Here is a 19,377-nt window from a genome sequence, read left to right as displayed (position 1 = left end):
TATGTCCATCAAATGTACAAAAATGGCATGAAATTACCCCTGGGAGGAGATTTTAGTGTTATAATGATGGTATAATGAGAAAAGTTCATGGGGTCTATATCGAGTCCTTTAAGCTGCCTTGGCCACCTCAGGTGGTTTCCACTGTATCACCCCTTTCCTGCCTCGTTCTGCAAAACAACTCCAGCAATTATCAATGTCGGGTGGCACAGGTATGGAAGGTAGTTTAATTAAGTCTCAGCCTTTCTCTGGAACTCTTGGCAAATTCAAGAATTAGGATGGAATTTACAACTCCCAGCTTCTCCCAGAAGAACTAAGGGTTTGGATCCTACATCTGGCACACTAAATTCTATGACGTGCACCTGAGAGAAAAGCCTTCCAAAACATCGAGCTTTGAAAGCAAGCAGGGCTATGTCCATGAGACCCACAAGGCTATCTTAGCCAGCTCGCTAATCTACAAACCTGTACAGCATGTTATTGTACAAAATGTCGGAAGATTAAATCAAGCACAAGGGAAATGATGCAGTCGAAAGACACAGTAAACACAGGACGTCTGAGGCTGCTGCTGGCATAACACATCACTGTTTCACAGAAACTTTTTTTTTAATAAGTTGAGAGAGTACACTCTAAAATAACAATAAATAGTATAGTACAGTAGAAGAACAAAGTTGGAGGTATCACACTTCTTGATATCAAGCTATACTACAAAGCTATAGTAATCAAAACAACATTGTAATAAAGTAATTAAAAAAAAACAGCATAAAAACACACATAAATCGATGGAACAAAATAGAAAGCCCATAAACTAATCCACGACTACATGGTCATTTAGTCTTTGACAAAGGAGGCAATTATACACAATGAGGTAAAGACAGTCTCTTCAATAAATGGTGTTGGGAAAACTGGACAGATATTTGCAAAATAATGAAACTAGACTACTTACACCATATGCAAAAAAAAAAAGAAAAAAGAAAAAAACCCAAAACTCATAATGAATTAAAGACTTAAATGTAAGACCTGAAACCATAAAACTTCTAGAAGAAAACATAGGCAGTAAGCTTTTTGATATTACTATTAGTAATTTTTTTCTGATGTATCTCCTTGATTAAAAGAATAAAAAAAAAATAAACAAATGGGACTACATCAAACTAAAAAGTTTTGCACAGCAAAGGAACTGTCAACAAAATGAAAAGATAGCATCTTGAATAGGAGAAAATATTTGCCTATGAGACATTTGACAAGCAGTATCCAAAATTTATAAAGAACTCTTCTACCCGAACACCCAAAATAAAAAATCCAGTTAATAAATGGGCATAAGACCTGAATAGGTATTTCTCCAAAGAGGACGTACAGATAGATGGTCAATAGACATATGAAAAGATACTCAAAATAACTAATCATCAGAGAAATGAAAATGAAAACCACAATGAGATATCGCCTCACACCCGTGAGAATGGCTATCATCAATAAATCAAATCCAACAAATGTTGGCAAAGATGTGGAGAAAAGGGAATCCTCCCTCGTACACTGTCGGTGGGATTGTAAATTGGTACAGTTTGGAGGTTCCCTGAAAAATTAAAAATTGAACTAACTTTTTATGCAATAATTGAACTGGGTGTTAATCCAAAGGAAAAAAACAAAAAAACAACCAAACACTAGTTCGTTATGATCCTCGCATCCCTATGTTCATAGCAGCACTATTCACAATGGCCAAGATATGGAGTAACCTAAGTGCTCATCAATAGATGAAGTTGTTCGTATATACAATGGAATATTACTCGGTCATTAAAAACAATGAAATCTAACCGTTTGCAATGACAGAGATGGACCTAGAGGGTATCATGCTGAGTGGAATAAATCAGAAGGAGAAAGATAAATACTATATGATTTCACTTACATGTGGAATCTAAGGAACATAAGAAACTAACAAACTAGAAATGAAAACAGACTCACAGATACAGAAAACAAACTGGTGATTACCAGAGGGGAGAGAAATTGGGAGCTGGGTGAATAGTTGAAGGGATGAAGAAATACAAATTAGTAGTTACAAAACAATCACGGGGATTTAGAGTATAGCATGGGGTATACGGACAATATTATTGTAACGATTGTGCCACATGGGTGCTAGAACAATCAAGGATCACTTCACGGATGGTATAAATGTCTATCTTTTTTTAAAATACATTTATTTATTTCAATCAGTTTCAAGTATACAATACATTGGTTAGACATCTATATTGTTCATAAAACGATTGCCCCAATTGCTCCCTCCCTCCCCAGGCTAAAGGTCTTTTAAAAATTAAAGAACAAAAGCGAAAACATAGTATAGTAAATACAAAAACCAGCAACAGTCATTTAGTATCAGTGTCAAGTGTCGTATAATTATGCTGTACTTTTAGATGATGGGCAGCACAGTAGGTTTGTTTACACTAGCATCACAACTAACGCATGAGTAATGTATTGCACTATAACAGTGATAGCTGCAATGTCCTTCAGCAATAGGATGTTTTTAGCCTCATTGTAGTCTTTGGAGACCACCATCAAATATGTGGTCTGTCATTAACCCAAGTGTGCTCTTCCCATTTAGCCCTCTCCTACCCAAACACTGGCAAACACCGATCCTTATACTGTCTCGATAGTTTGGCTGTTTCCACATGTCATATACTTGAAATCATAATCATACATTATGTACACTTCTCAGATTGGCTTGTTTCACTAAGTAATATACACTCAGGATTCCTATATGTGTTTTCATGATTTGAGAACTCATTTGTTTTTAATGCTAATTTTATTCCATTGTCCGGATGTGCCACAGTTTATCCATTCGCCTATGGACTGTTGCTTCTTGATTACTTCCTAGTACTGGCAGTTAATAAAGTTGTTATAAACGTCTATCTGCAGGTTTTTATTTTTATTTATTTATTTAAATTAATTAATTATTCTTATGGTGACATTGGTTAATGCAATCCAATAGGTTTCAGCTATACAATTTTAGTATATGTGCTGCCGAAGCGAGCACGTTTTCAGCTATACATCTGCGTGTTTTTGTGTGGACATAAATTTTCACTAACTTTGGGTAAATACCAAGGAGCGCAATACTGATTGTATGATAAGAGTATAATTAGTTTTAGACGAAAATGCCACACCATCCTCCAAAGTGGCTTTACCATTATGCATTCCCTCCAGCGGTGAATGAGAGTTTCTGTTGCTCCATGTTTTTGCCAGCATTTGATGATGTCAGTGTTCTGGATTTTTGACAATTTCTAATAGATATGTAATGACACCTAACTTTAATTCAAAATTCCTATTAAAAATGAGGTGCATCTTTACATATGCTTGTTACTCTACATTTCCCTTCTTTGGTGAGGTGTAAAACACATGCCCAGCACACGGGTTATTTCAGCCACATTTATATTAACGGCAAATAAAAACAAACAAAAAAAAACACGAAAATTTACATGGTCCCAGAGAATTCAGATTAGGATTCATGATAGTATCAGTTATTTCAAATCCCTAATAATATTTTACTCGTTTCCATTAATAGTCAATAAGTAATTAAAGAACAATAAAGGATAGGTTATGCTTACAGTTTATGTAACATCAGACTTATAAAGTACAGGCCAGTGCCACAAAAGTTTGCTAACAAAGATTTCTGGAAGGGTACACATTTCATGACAGAACTTAACACCTGTATTACAGAGGTTGAGTAGATGACTCAGAGAAAGAGGAAATGTCGTTTATTGTATGGATATGCATATGAATCTACCCCAAACTTCCTAAACAAAAAGAATCGGTTTTATGATGCATATAGACAAGACAAAAAGGTATATCGACGTATCCGGGCCCCTCTCCGCCTCCCCTCCGCGCATCTCAGCATCCTCGGGGCCGAAGCGGGCGCCGTGCGTCTAAGCTCTGAGAACTACAGGCCCCAGGAGACCTTGCGCGAGACAGCGTGATGCCGGCGGATGACAGGTCGGGACGAGGCGTCAGCGCGCGCGCGCGCCGGGCGGGACTTCCGGGCTCGTGCCGGTGGCGGTGCTTGCTGCTCTCGGCGTCTTTTCATCCCGACAGAGACCGCGCGGGAGCGTTGTTTCGAGATCGAGCTGCGGGGCCCGAGAAGGTGCTACAAAGTCGTGGTTCCCGCCGCTCAACGCGGAACAGAAACTCGGCGACGCCGCCCGGGTGACCCGATCCAGGGCTGGAACAGGGACAGCGCTGCCCGGCGCCCCTTCCTCTCCTCCCCCAGGGTTCGATGGCGGCGGTCGCGCCAACAATCCCCGCTCGGGTGAGTGCGCGTCCCCGGCCTCCCCGCCCTGCGCCCCAACCCCTGAAGCCCGGCGCGCGGGCGCCACTCGCGTCCTGCAGCCTGGCCCCCGGCGCCGAGGCCGGGAGGCGCTGCTGGGAGACATCCGGGGTGCCGGGGTGAGGGAGAGCATCGCAGGCGGCGTGGCCGGACCAGGATAGTGCGCGCGCCCGAGGTCTCCACTTGCGTGGCTGGGCAGGACTCACGCCTGGAACCCCGCGCGGTGGCCTTCCTCTCCCCACAGGTTCCGAGGGTTGAAACCCCACTGAGGGAGGCGACACAAGGAAAGGCGGGTTGTCCCAGAGCCTCATTGGTGCGGACACCACCCCACGGTGTCTGGAGACTACTGGGTATTTTTCCTTCTCTCGGATGCGGGGACCCTGGTGATACCCCCGCGCCCTGCGTCCTGAGCGCGTGCACGGGTCGCAGGATTGTGCTCCCGTTTCTGGCATCCGGTGTTAAGTGGTGAGGAAGGTTCACGGAGGGCCAGAGGACAGCATACGGAATGCTTCGCGACATGTCAGGGACTTGGCTCCGCGGGTCTCCGTTCTGTTGAGAACAAAGAACACGTGTCCAGTCATCAGGCCGTGAAATGGTCGACTGATAATTTGGGCATCTAATTGGAAGTCTAGAGTCAGCGGGTGTTGGTCTCCCCCAGGTCGGAATAGGTCTTTCTGCTCCCTCCGGGAGGACGGACCGCAAGGAGCAGGTAAGGGAGCCAGGAGGAGGCGGCTCCTCTAACCCAGATGAGAACTGATGGACAGCAGTGGTGGGGGTGGGGTCCATTTTTAAAGAAGGCCATGTGGATTGCTGGATGTCGTAGGGAGGGGGATAAAGGAGGAGTTGGGGACAACCCAGGGGTTTGGTCTGAGCGGCTGAGGACATGGGGAAGTGGGTGGGAGGTTAATTTTCCTTTGGAATATCCGAAGTTGGTTTGGCCCTGGCCAGAGTCTGAGTCGTTTCTGAGTTGAGTGAGTGGAGGCTGAAGGGGGCAGCTGGACACACAGCTCTGGAAATCTGGGGAAGGGTCCAGGATGGAGACATTTAGACGGACGGCTCCTGCATGGACCAGGGTGCAGCCGCGGATGTTGTGAAGGGGGGATGCAGGTGTTTGTGGCAGTGGTGACATGGTCTAGGGTGGTTTTTTTCTGCAGCTCCAGACAGGAGTCGTAGGGCCCTGCAGACCAGGTGAGGGAGAGGAGCGATGGGGGGTGCTGGTGATGCTGAGCGCGGGAAAGGAAGGGGAGCTGATGGTCCCCGGACCCTGGCGTGGGGACTTCTGGGTGCAGCAGGAGCCACGTTTGGTGGTGTCTTGCAGACACGGTGTGCGGGAGGGACCCCAGGGGATTTGCTTGGCAGGAAGGATGGGGTTGTGCAGGCCTGGCCCAGAGCTTAGATGGCACTTTTCTGCCACCCCTCCCCGCCGCCTGTTGCTGCTGAGAGCTGGCCCCGTGGGTAACTGGGGCAGAAGGCAGTGGGTGGCGCGGGCGCCGGGTCCTGGTGTCCCCCGCCAGCGGGGAGCTGTGGAGTGGGCGGACGTGGGGGGGGGCCGTGCGAGGAGTCGGGTTGTGGGGTCCCGGGGCGGGGCTGCTCCTGGCTTCATCGGTGTGAATCCTCACAGGTGGCTGTGACCTTTGCGGACGTGGCCGTGAGCTTCTCGCGGGAGGAATGGCGCCTGCTGGATGAGGCGCAGAGACGCCTGTACCTCGCTGTGATGCTGGAGAACTTTGCACTCGTGTCCTCGCAGGGTAAGGCCCTCTCGCTCCCCTGTGACCTGGACCGGGCTTTGCGGTTCCCCTTTCCCCCTGTCCCCAGGGGGCGCGCTGTCCTCTGTCCTGGGGGACCCGGTTTGGTTTGTCCACAGCGCCCTGTCCTCTCCTGCAGCCCCAGGACCTGCCGCACGGAGCCCTCCTCCGGGAGATGCGAGGTCGTAGTCTGGCCGGGAGCCCAACGGATTGCACCTCGTGTGCCGTCTCCCTGGCTGGGTCACGTGTCAGATAGACGACACTTCTTGGCCCCAGGTTTTGTTTCTTTGTGTGAAGTTTCCTCGTTTCTGCCCACAGCAGCAAGCGCAGGCACTGGCAGTCATTACTGATCAGGACCGCTGGCTGTTTTCCAAGACTGTCCTGTAGGGTTCTATTTGCGTTCAGATATTCTTTTCTTTTTTCTAGCCTACTTGAGGTGTCATTGTCAAATAATGTGTACGTATTTAAAATGCGTCATGTTACGATTTGATATACATGTACATTGTAAAATGATTAGTACAGTCAAGTTCATTAGCACATGCAGCATCTCAATGTAGGCTTGCATAGCAGTCCCAGTTTCCCGCATCCACTGGGGGTGTTGGAACATGTCCTTGGATAAGTGGCGATGACTGTTTTTATTTTTTCATGTGTGAGAGAACGCTTAATACCTAGTGGCTTAAAAAATATTGAGTAAACAATACAGCATTTTCAACTGTCAGCACCATGTTTTACATTAGCTACTCAGAGCTTAATCTTACAACTGGCTGGTGTCTGCCCACTTCCCCTCACCTCTGCCCCTGGCATTCTGCTCGTTTGCATGGTTCAATTTTCTTTTTTCTTAGGATTCCACATATAAGTGATACCGTACAGTATTTGTCTTTCTCTGTCTGCCTTATTTCACTTTGCCCTGTGCCCTCCAGGGTCATCGGTGTTGTCAAAAATGCACGGTTTTCTTTTTCCTTGCTGAGTGATACTCTGTTGTGTCTCTGTGCCAAGCTTTTCTTACCCATCCATCTGTAGACAGATACTTAGGTTGTTTCTGTATCTTGGCTCTTGTGAATAATGCTGCAATAAATGTGGGAACACAAATATCTCTTTGAGGTACTGATTTTATTTCTTTTGCATATAGTATACGCAGCAGCAGGATTGTCGGACCATGTGGTAGTTCTGTTTTTAAACTTTTGATGAACTTCAGTTACTGTTGTCCTTAATGGCTGTCCCGAATTAGATTGTGGCAAACAGGGTATGAGAGTCTCCTTTTCTCTCCATCCTGACCAACACTTGTTATCTCTTGTCTCTTTGATAATAGCCATCCTAAGTGGTATGAGGCGATATCTCACTGTATTTTGAATCTGTAGTTCCCTGATGTTAGTGATGTTGAACACCTTTTCATAAATCTCTTGGCCATTTGTGTGTCTTTGGATAAATGTGTATTTAGGTTCTTTGCCCATTTTTAATTAGATTTTTTTGTTGTTGAGTTGTGTGAGTTCTTTATACATTCTGGATATTAGTCCCTTATGAGATATGTCTTTTGCAAAAATTTTCTCTTATTCCTTAGAATGCCTTTTCATTTTATTTATTGCTTCCCTTTGCTGTGCTGAAGGTTTTTGGTTTGGTGTATTCCCACTTGTTTATTTTTCGCTTTTGTTGTCTGTGCTGTTGGCATCATACCCAAAAACTCATCCACCACTCCAATGTTAAAGGGCTTTTTCTCTGTTTTCTTCTAAAAGTTTTACTATTTCAGGTCTTACATTTATTTTTACATTCAAGTTCCTTTTCATTATTGTGAGTCGTGTAAGATAGGGTTCCAGTTTCACTTTATTTGGCCCATAAATATCCAGTTTTCCTGTCACTATTCAATGAAGAGACTACCGTTTCCCCATTTCGTGTTTTCGGTTCCCTAATCAATCTGTGCGCTCTCTTCTGTTCCATGAATCTTATTTTTTATGCAGATGCCACAGTGTTTGACTGCTTACAGCTTTGTAATGTTTTGAAATCAGGAAGTAGAATGCCTCCAGCTTTGTTTTTTTTTTCTCAATATTGCTTTGGCTATTTATTTTGTGTGTGTGTGGTTCTATGCAAATTTTAGGATTGGTTTTTCTATATTTGTGAAAAGTGTCCTAGAAATTTTGATATGAGTTGCATAGAATCTGTAGGTCATTCTGGGTAAAATGGACATTGTAACAATATTAATATTTCCAATCCAAGAACACTTGATATCTTTCCATTTATTTGTGGCTTCTTCAATTTTACCACAGTTTATCATTTTCAGAATACAGATCTTTCACTTCCTAGGTTAAATTTATTCCTGAGTAGAATTCTGTCTGGTCCTGGGTTTTTCCCTGTTGGGAGATTTTTGATTACTGATTCGATATCCTTACCAGTTATAGGTCTCTTCAGATTTTCTAGTTCTTCCTCATCAGTTTTGATACTTTGTATGTTTCTAGGAATTTATTCATTTCTTATAATTATCCAATTTGCTGGAATTTAATTGTTCATACTAGTGTCTTCTGATTGATCGTATTACTCTGATAACAGTTGTGATGTTCCTTTTTCACTTCTGATTTTGAGTCATTTCTTGTGAGTTTAGCTGTCAGTTTTTTTTTATCTTTTCAAAAAATAGACTCTTAGTTTCATTGATCTCTTTTGTTTTTCTTGTTTCTTTTTCAATTATTTATGCTCTGAGGTTTGTTTTGCTACCTTCTGCATTCTTTGATCTTAATTTTTCTTACACCCTGAAGTATATATAAAGGGAGGATATTTGAAATCTTTCTTTTTTTGTTTTAATTTGTGTATAATTATTTTTTAATTAAGTTTATTGGGGTAACATTGGTTAATATAATTATATAACTGTCAGGTATACATTAAAATTTGACATCTATATATTCCACTGTGTGTTTAACACCCAAAGTCAAGTTTCCTTCAGCTACCATATATTTGATCCATTTTACCCACTTCACCCTCCCCCTTCCCCTCTGTATTTGATTGCCTTCTCCCCATCTACCACCCCTCTCCTCCCCTACCCCCTACCCTCTGGTAACCATTAGTCTACTGTTCATGTCCATGAGTCTCTGTTTGTTTGTCCTGTTCCTCCGTTGCTTTTAGATTTATATCCCACATATAAGTGATATCATGTGCTTTTCAACTTTTTCTGTCTGGCTTATTTCGCTTAGCATGATTATCTCGAGGTCCGTCTATGTTGTTGCAAATGGACTATTATGGCTGAGTAATAGTCCATTGTACATATGTACCACAGCTTCTTTAGTCAGTCATCTATCGTAGGACACTTCCATGTCCTGGCCACTGTGAATAATGCTGCTATGAACATTAGTGGGCAAATATCTTTATGAATATGAATTTTCAAGTTTTTAGGGTGAATATCCAGTAGAAGGATTGCTGGATCATATGGTAGATCAATTCTTACTTTTCGAGCAAACTGCATACTGTTCTCCGTAGTGACTCTACCAATTTGCAGTCCCACCAGCAGTGTATGAGGGTTGTTATTTCTCCGCATCCTCTCCATCATTATTACTTGTCCTGGTGATTATAGCTACTCTAACAGGTGTGAGATGGTATCTCGTTGTGGTTTCGATTTGCATTTCCCTAATAGCTAGCGGTGTTGAGCGTCTTTTCATATATTTGTTGGGTATTTGTATGTTCTCTGGGGAGTAGTGTCCGTTCAGCTCTTCTGCCCATTTTTTATTGGCTCATTTGTTTTTTTTTGTTGTTATTGAGTCGTATGAGTTCTGTGTATGTTTTGGATATTAGGCCCTTATCGGAGGCATTGATTGCAAATATGTTTTTCCATTCGGATGGCTGTCTCTACCTTGTTGACGGTTTCTTTGCTGAGCAGAAGCTTTTTAGTTTGATGTAGTCCCATTCATTTATTTTTGCTTTTACTTCCCTTGCCTTTGAGGTCAAATTCATAAAATCCTGTTTAAGTCCAAGGTCCTTGAGTTTGTTCCTATGTTTTCTTCTATGCATTTTATTGTTTCAGGTCTTATATTCAGGTCCTTAATCCATTTTGAGCTAATTTTGGTGTGTGGTGACAGACAACAGTCTAGTTTCATTCTTCTGCAGATGGCTTTCCAGTTTTCCCAGCACCGTTTATTGAAGAGGCTTTCCTTTCTCCACTAAATGTTTTTGGCTTTTTTGTCAAAAATTATTTGCCCATATAAATATGAGTTTCCTTCTAGACTCTTGATTCTGTTCCACTGGTCTGTGTGTTTTTCTGCCAATACCATGCCGTTTTGATTAGTGTCGCTTTTTAGTATAATTTGAAGTCGGGCAGAGTGATGCCTCCAGCCTCATTCTTTTTTCTCAGGATGGCTTTGGCAATTTGGGATCTTTTGTGCTTGCATACAAATCTGATGATTTTTTGTTCTATTTCTTTAAAAAATGCCGATGAGATTTTGATGGGGATTGCATTAAATCTGTATGCTTTAGGTAATATGGTCATTTCAACTATGTTGATTTTTCCAACCCAAGAACACGGAATATCTTTCCATTTCTTTGTATCTTCTTCTATTTCCTTTAATAGAGTTTGGTAGTTTTCATTCTATAGGTCCTTCACATGTTTTGTTAAACTCATTCCTAGGTATTTTATTCTTTTTGTTGCAATTGCAAAAGGAATTATTTTTTCCACTTTTTTTTCCTGACACTTCGTTGTTACAGTATAGGAAAGCTATGGATTTTTTGAACGTTGATTTTGTATCCAGAAACTTTACTGTATTTGCTTGTTGTTTCTAGTAGTGTTCTTGCGGAGTTTTTAGGATTTTCTATATAGAGAATCATGTCATCTGTAAATAGTGACAGTTTGACTTCTTCATTTCCTATTTAGATGCCTCTTATATCTTTCTCTTGCCTGATCGCACTCGCTAGGACCTCCAATGTTATATTGAATAACAGTGGCGATAGTGGACAGCCTTGTCTTGTTCCTGATCTTAGAGGGAAGATTTTTAGTTTTTCACTATTCAGTATAATGTTGGCTGAGTGTTTGTTATAGTTGGCCTTTATTATGTTAAGGTACTTTCCTTCTATACAGATTTTGTTAAGTGTTTTGATCATAAAGATGCTGTATCTTGTCTAAGGCTTTTTCTGCATCTATTGACATGATCATATGATTCTTATTTTTTAATTTGTTTATGTGGTATATCACATTAATCAATTTGTGTATGTCGAACCATCCTTGGGCCCCTGGGATGAAGCCAGCTTGATCGTGGTGTATAAACTTTTTAATATGTTGCTGTATTCAGTTCGCTAGTATCTTATTTAGGATTTTTGCATCTGTGTTCATGAGAGATACTGCTCTGTAGTTTTCTTTTTGTGTGTGTTATCCTGACTAGGTTTTGGTATCAGTAATATTGGCCTCATAAAATGAGTTGGGAAGTATTGCCTCTTCTTCGATTTTTCGAAAGAGTTTTAGGAGAATAGGTATTAAATCTTTGAATGTTAGGGAGAATTCACTGGTGAAGCCATCTGGTCCTGGACTTTTACTTTTTGGTAGGTTTTTGATGATTGTTTCAATTTCCATACTGCTGATCAGTCTATTTAGATTTTCCAGTTCTTCTTGGTTCAGTCTAGGAAGGTTGTATTTTTCTAAGTACTGGTCCATTTCTTCTAGGTTATTAAATTTGGTGTTATATACTTTTTCATAGTATCCTATATGATCCTTAGAATTTCTGCGATGGCAGTTGTAATTTCCCCTCTTTCATCCCTGATTTTATTTGTATTTTCTCTTTTTTCTTTGGTGAGTCTAGCCAGGGGTTTGTCGATTTTATTAACCTTTTCAAAGAAACAGCTCTTTGTTGCATTTATTTTTTCTATCATTTTGTTTTGTTTTCAATTCCATTTATTTCTGCTCTAATTTTGATGATTTATTCTGCTGACTTTAGGCTTCATTTGTTTTTCCTTTTTTAGTTTTTTAAGATGAAGCGTTAGGTTGTTTATTTGGGCTCGTTCATGTTTTTGGAGATAGGCCTGTAATGATATGAACTTTCCTCTTATGACCGCTTTTGCCATGTTCCAAAAGTTTTGATATGTTGTACTATCATTTTGATTTGTTTCTGTGTATCCCTTGATCTCTCTTTTTATTTCTTCTCTGACCCAGTTATTCTTCAGTTGCATGTTGTTTAATCTCCATGTGTTTGTGGTTCTTCCTGCTTTCTTTTTGCAGTTGATCTCTAGTTTCAAAGCATTATGATCAGAGAATATGGTTGGTATGATTTCAATCCTCTTATATTTGTTGAGGCTATCTCTGTGTCCCAGTATGTGGTCCATTCTTGAGAATGTTCCATGTGCACTAGAGAAGGATGTATAAGCAGCTGTTTGGGGATGGAAGGCTCTGTAAATGTCAATTATGTCCAATCGGTCTAGTGTATCATTTAAGGATGCTGTTTCCTTATTGATATTCTGTTTGGATGATCTGTCCATATCTAACAGTGGGGTATTTAGGTCCCCTACTACGATAGTGTTTTGGTCTGTTTCTCCCTTTAGTTCTGTTAATAGTTGCTTTACATATTTTGGCGCTCCCTGATTGGGAGCATAGATATCAATAAATATGTGTCTTCTTGGTTCATGGTTTCTTTATCACTATGCAGTGTCCTTCAGTATCTTTCTTTCCCTTTTTTATTTTGAAGTCTATTTTGTCTGATATTACTACCGTTACTCCTGCTTTTGTCTGAATGCCATTTGCTCGAAATATCATTTTCCACCCTTTTACTTTGAGTCGCTATTTGTCTTTGGAGCTGAGATGTGTCTCCTGGAGGCAGCATAGGTTGGGCTTTGTTTTTTGATTCGTTCTGCAACTCTGTGCCTTTTTATTGGTGAGTTCAGTCTACTTACATTTAGGGTGATTATTGCAATATGAGGTCTTCTTATAGCCATTTTATCTTTTGCTTTCTGGTAGCTCAATGTTTCCATTGCTTCCTTGTCCATGTGTTTCTGTTTTATTTATTTTGGTTGGCTTTTGTGGGTTTTGCCTCTGATTCTTCTTGTTTTATGTTACATACTTCAGTTCTGAGTCTTGGTGTGTGGTTACCATTATGAATATGTAAAGATTAGTTACGTATATACAGCCATCCATTTTCTTCAGTGCGTGCCTTATCTCTGTTCCCCTTTGCGAATTTGGATCTTAGAATCTTCCCCTTTTCAGTCATTGTTGTCTCATTTTGTCCCTATGTATGCTGAATGTTCATTAATATCTTGTTATAACAATTCCCTTCTTATTATTTAAGCTATAATGCCCTGTTCTTAGTAAGGGTTACACCCCTTTGCTTCTATTTGCCTGATAGTCACTTTACTCCTAATTATGTATTTTGTTGTTGTTATTTTGTTTTAGGTGAGTTGACCCCTTTCAGTATTTCCTGTAGTGTAGGCCTTGTAGTGCAGAATTTCCTCAATTTTTGTAAGTCTGGAAAGGTCTTAATTTCTCCTTCATATCTAAAGGAGAGCTTAGCTGGATACATTATTCTAGGCTGGTAGTTCCTTTCACTTAATAGTTTAAATATTTGATTCCATTCCTTTCTGTCTTATAAGGTCTGTGCTGAGAAGTCCGATGATAATCTAATGGGTTCCTTTATACGTTACTGTTTCCTTCTTCCTGGCTGCCTTGAGAATTCTACCTTTGTTGTTGATTTTTGATAACTTTAATACAATGTGTCTTGGTTAAGGCCTTTTTGGGTTGAGATAATTAGGTGTTCTGTTGACTTCCTGAATTCCAAGCTCCAGTTTATTCCTTAGATTTGTGAAATTCTCGTTTTTGTCTGAAAATGCTTTCTATTTGTCTGAAAATGCTTTCTAGTCCCTGAACCTTTTCCTCACCTTTGATAATGCCTATTATGCTTATGTTTCCTCTCCTGATGGTATAAGCTAGTTCTTGTATTTCTCTTTCATTATTTTTCATTCTTTGGTTTCTCTCTTCTGATTTATTTCTAGATTTCTGTCTTCTATATCACTGATCCTTTCTTCCATTTGGTAGACTCTTTCCCAAGCTTGCTATTTCATTTTTCAACTCTTGCAGTGTGTTCTTCATCTCCAGAATATCTATTCTGTCCTTCTTGAGGGTTTCGGTCTCCTTGCTCTGCTCATGTAGTTGTTTTTTCAATTCCTAAAATTCTTGATTTGTTTCGGATCTCATTGAGCTTTTTCAGAAGTACCACCCTGAATCCTCTGTCATTTAAGTCCCATATTTCTATGTCTATAAGCTTATTTTCTGGAGATTTTTCTCTTTATTTCTGAGATGCCTTGTCACTTTGGTTGTTCATGGTGTTTAATGAACTATTTCTCCACCTGGGCATTAACGGAAGTGTATGCTGTTGTTCTTCCAGAAAGAAGATTTAGTATATAAAGGTCTCTCTTTAGCCTGCTTCAAAGAAGGCATTTTTCTTTCGTTTTCCATTAGGTGGCGTCTGAGCCTCTTGGATCCCTGCTTGATGTAAACCCTAAAAATGTCTTTTTAATTTTTTTGTAGATATTTAGTCCCACTCGCTACTCACAGTTTCAGTCCCTGTCAGTGTTAGCAACAGTTTCGATAGTGTTTGCTCAGATTCCCCTGGGGCTCCGCGGTTCTTGGTCTCAGAGGGTATGGAGGGAGGGGCCCTCTAGGTTGGGAGTTGGGGGTTGCGGCTCAGCCTCGGTTTGGAACCAGGGCCAGTACAAATCAACTGTTATTTCTCTACTGTCCTGTCCCGCGTCTCTGTCTTCTGTCCTGATGACTGGGCCCTGCCACCCGCTGTGGGGTGCTCACTGCAGTCCCAGGCAGGGCTGTTAAGGGAAGTCCCTGCACCTTCACCCCTCCCCTTCCTTTGCAGGAAGCTACGGCGGCAGCGAAAGACAGCTTCTTTATTACTCCCAGTCCACCCCCCAACACCCGGGCTTCTAACCTGTGATACTTCTTATGCACAGATCCCATGCTCAGATGTGCTGGTGTGCAGTTTGGGTGTTTTTTGTTAAAGTTTTAGATATTCAGCTTATTGTTGTTTCAGGGGGAGAGATCTGGGGATGTCTTTCACTCCACCCTGTTTCCACCCACTTCGAGATTTTTCTTAATGTAGGCGTTTATCACTGTAGACCTTCCTCTCATGGTTTTTCCCTCATTTTGTAAGGTGTGTTATGTTTTTGTTTTCATTTGTTTGGATATAGTTTTTGACTTCTTTGACCCATTGATTGTTCAGGAGTGTGTTGTTTCAGTTTCACATGTTCGTGATTTTTCCAGCTTTCCTCCTCTGAATGAATTCTAGTTTCCTATCATTGTGGTTGCCAAAGCTGCTTGATATGACTTCTGTCTTCTTAACTTTGTTAGGACTTGTTTTGTGACCTAACACATGATCTATTTTATCATATGTTCCATGTGCACTTGAGAAGAAATTGTAGTCAGTTGGATAACACCTTCTGCATGTGTGTCAGGTCGATTTGCTCTTATGTGCAGTTCAAATCCATTATCCTCTGATTGATATTTTTGGACAATCCATTGCTGAAAGTGGAGTATTGAAGTCTCTCATTATTATTGCATTGCTGTCTATTTCGGCCTTCAGATCCGAAAGTACTTCCTTAATATATTTACTTGCTCCAATATTGGGTCCATATGTAGCTAGCTATAATTGTTATATCCTCTCGATGAATTGGCTGCTCTATCATTACCTGATAACATTCTTTGTCTCTAGCGATAGTTTTTGACCCAAAGTCTTATTTTGTCTGACATAAGCATAGTTACCTCTGCTCTGTTTCGGTTTTCAGTTGCACATTTGTTGTTGAGTTGTCCCTTTCCAATAAAGTCAGCGTGTACTTCACCAGCATTTCTTTGCGTTCAGGTTGCTGCTGTGGAACAGAGGATGTGGAGGCGTCCATTGAACCGAGCATTTCTGTAGGAGCGTCACATGGCGGGACTCCAAAGGAACCTTCATCGTCCCAGAAGACCCACCCCTGTGAAATGTGTGGTCCAGTCTTAAGAGACATTTTTCACTTGCTCAAGCACCAGGGAACACAGCACAGCCAGAAACTGTTGAGGTGTGGGGCGTGTGAGAACCAATTTTATTTCAGTGCGAATTGTCAGCAGCACCAGGAGCAGCACGTGGGGGGAAAACCCTTCGTAAGCAGTGTAGACAGAACCTCATTTGTGATGAGCTGCAATTTCCATGCGTCAGAGAAGCCCTCAGTCTGCAGCGAGGTTGGGAAGGACTTCCTGACCAACGCAGGACCTCTCCAGCAACAGGCCAGTCATACCACAGAGCAGCTAAACAAAATCTCCGAGTGTGAGGTGACTTTCCAAAGTATAAAAAGTCACAACGCTTGGGAAGAATGCAAGAGAGTTTTCAGCCCCAAACACATATTCGTTCAGGACCCAGGTATCCACACTGAAAGCCAGTGTTTTGTGTGTCACGAATGTGGGAAACCATTCATGTACAAATCCTCATTTCTTGCTTACCAGAAAGTCCACTCTGATGACAGACTTCATGTGTGTGACGACTGTGGAAAATCCTTTAGAAGAAGCTCAAACCTCAGTCGACTTCGAAGAATTCATACTGGGGCAAGGCAGTACAAGTGTGGCAAATGTGGAAAGTCCTTTAACCGAAAATTTGTCCTCATTTATCCTCAGAGAAGTCACATGGGAGAAAACTGTTACATGTGCCGTGAATGTGCGCAGTCTTTTAGCGATAGCTCTGTGCTTATTCAACAGCAGACAGTCTATACTGAAGAAATGAGTTATGAGTGCACCGAATGTGGGAAATTCTTTAGACGAAAATCTCATTTAACTGAACACAAGCGGGTTCACACGGGAGAAAGGCCTTATAAATGTAGTGAATGTGGAAAATCTTTTACCTCTAGCTCTGGTCTTCGTTATCATCAGAGAGTTCACACAGGCGAAAGGCCTTATGAGTGTAGTGATTGCGGGAAATCTTTTACCCAGTTAAATCATCTCATTATACACCGAGGAGTTCACACAGGAGAAAGACCTTACAAGTGCAGTGAATGTGGGAAATCCTTTAGCCATGTGTCTTACCTCTCTAAACACCAGAGAATTCACACTGGAGAAAGGCCTTTTGAGTGTAGTGAATGTGGGAAATCTTTTACTTCGGGTTCTGCCCTCTGTTATCATCAGAGAGTTCACTCGGGAGAAAAACCTTATGAGTGCGGTGAATGTGGAAAATCTTTTACCAATGGACCAATACTCATTCGACACCGTAGAGTTCACACAGGAGAAAGGCCTTATGAATGCAGTGAATGCGGGAAATCTTTTAGGGAAAGAAATCACCTCAATATGCAACTTTTCGAGAGAGTCTTCACACGGAGAAAGGCCTTATGGCAAGCGCGTCAATGTGAGAAATTCGCGACACAGCACTCTCCTTCATTATTATCATCAAGAGAGTTCACCGGAGAAAGGCCTTATGAGTGCAGCTAATGGAAATCTTGAAGTATTAATAGTCGCTCTCCGCTCTCATCAGAGAGTTCACACTGGGAGCAGGCTCCATGAGTGCAGTGAATGAGAAGTCTTTTATCATAGTCGCTCCTCCGCTCTCATCAGAGAGTTCACACTCGGAGAAAGCCTTTATGAATGCAGGAATGTGGGAAATCTTTTATCGATAGTCGTTCCCTCCATTCTCATCAGAGCGTTCACATAGATGAAAGGCCTTATGAGTGCAGTGAATGTGGGAAATCCTTTAGGCAAAGAAATCACCTCAATATACACCAGAGAATTCACACAGGAGAAAGGCCTTATAAGTGTGCTGAATGTGGGAAATCTTTTATTCGTCGCACTGTCCTTCATTATCATCAGAGAGTTCACACTGGCGAAAGGCCTTTTGAATGCAGTGAATGTGGGAAATCTTTTATCGATAGTCGTTCCCTCCGTTCTCATCAGAGAGTTCTACTGGAGAAAGCCTTAGGTGGGCGAAAGTGTGGAAGTCTTTAATAGTGGAAGATCCCTATGAGTTTAATGAGACTTCATTGACTGGGAGAAAGTCCATATGGGTGCAGTGGACAGTGGGAAGTCTCCTTACTCATGAACATCCCTGTCAGCTATCAGAGACTTCACACTGGAGAAAGGCCTTATGGATGCAGCGATTGTGGGAAGTCTTTTACCAGCGGAACATCCCTGCGTAGTCATCAGAGACTTCACACTGGAGAAAGGACTTAATGTACAGTGAATGTGGCAAGTCTTATACCTGTAGATGTGCCTTCTTTTGTCTTTAGAGCGTTGACACTGGAGAAGGGCCTCATGAGTGCAGTAAATGTGGGAAATCTTTTCCTAGTAGCTATGGATTTCCTCCTCATCAGAGAGTTCACAGTGGTTAAAGGCTTTAAGCATGTAGTGATGTGAAATATTGTTTGGCCCTAAATCTATGTCCTCTTGAATTTGGAAATTCCACACGGCATAAGTGCATAGACTTAGGAAATGTGCTGCTGTCTTGTCCAGTGTAACAGCACTGACGTAAACTCTGTGCATTTATATGTATGACTTGAGTTTTACAGAAACATTCACAGTGGGGAGAATTCTTACGGTTGTTATTTTAAAGCATGTGTACTGTTGCTGTTTCTCACCTGCCCAGGTCTCTTGCCAGATTTATGTCACTGCCAGGTCACACAGCCGCAGGCATTTTACCTCTTCCGTTTGGTAGCCCGCACAGTGTGCATCGGGCATGGCTCCAGTGTGCTCAGAAAGCTTACCCCTGTTCTCCCTCTGACCGGTTTGTGGAGTCCTGTCATTAGTCGGTGGTGTTCTACTCAAGACCATTACTGCAGAGGTGGGAGCACAGAGGTAGTAAAAGGGCAGACCTGTACTGGCAGGTGGTGGCTTTTGCAACCCAGTGGGTATTTTTGTCGACCAGGCTGGAAACATTCTTCATTGCTCAGCAATATTGGTTTCTACTAAGGCTAGACCGACCCCCAGAAGTCATGAGGAGAGAGCCGGTGGGGTCAATATAGCGTCCAGAAACATTTGTTCTTAAGAGTGGGATGTACAGATTTTGTTAAACATAGAGCCATTTTTTTTTTACAGCTTTATTAAGGTATGATTTATAGGGAAGGAAACTGCTCATACTGAAAGTGTACCATTCTGTGAGTTTTGACGTAGGTGTGAACCTGCGAAACACTGATCTGAGTCAGACTAATGACCATATCTGCTACTGAATGTATACTTAATTATAGAATTTTTGTTTCCTTCTCATCCCTTTCTCCAAATTACCACTGATTCACTTTACTTAAAATCCATACTTTTGCCACATTTAGCATTTATAGGATTGGAATCATGAAATGTTTACTTTTTTTTTTTCTCCTGGTGTATTTTTTGTTTCATTACTACTTTGAGATTCATCAATGATATTGTATGAATACCTC

The 19,377-nt window shown here is 41.6% G+C and overlaps 1 protein-coding gene across 1 annotated transcript; it reads left to right on the top strand.

Moving 5' to 3' along the window:
* Positions 1–4,113: 4,113 nt before the first annotated feature.
* Positions 4,114–17,528, top strand: LOC120587051 (zinc finger protein 211-like). The gene is made up of 4 exons (XM_039843663.1): positions 4,114–4,282; positions 5,922–6,048; positions 15,855–17,305; positions 17,481–17,528. The coding sequence occupies exons 1-4, from the start codon at positions 4,250–4,252 to the stop codon at positions 17,526–17,528; spliced, it is 1,659 nt and encodes a 552-aa protein (XP_039699597.1). The 5' UTR covers positions 4,114–4,249.
* The last annotated feature ends 1,849 nt before the right edge of the window (positions 17,529–19,377 follow it).

Source organism: Pteropus medius, unplaced genomic scaffold, assembly GCF_902729225.1.
Source record: "Pteropus medius unplaced genomic scaffold, Ma_sr-lr_union100, whole genome shotgun sequence".
Classification (NCBI taxonomy): domain Eukaryota; kingdom Metazoa; phylum Chordata; class Mammalia; order Chiroptera; family Pteropodidae; genus Pteropus; species Pteropus medius.
The sequence above is the reverse complement of the archived record's forward strand: the minus strand, read 5'-3'. Positions and strand labels throughout refer to the sequence as shown.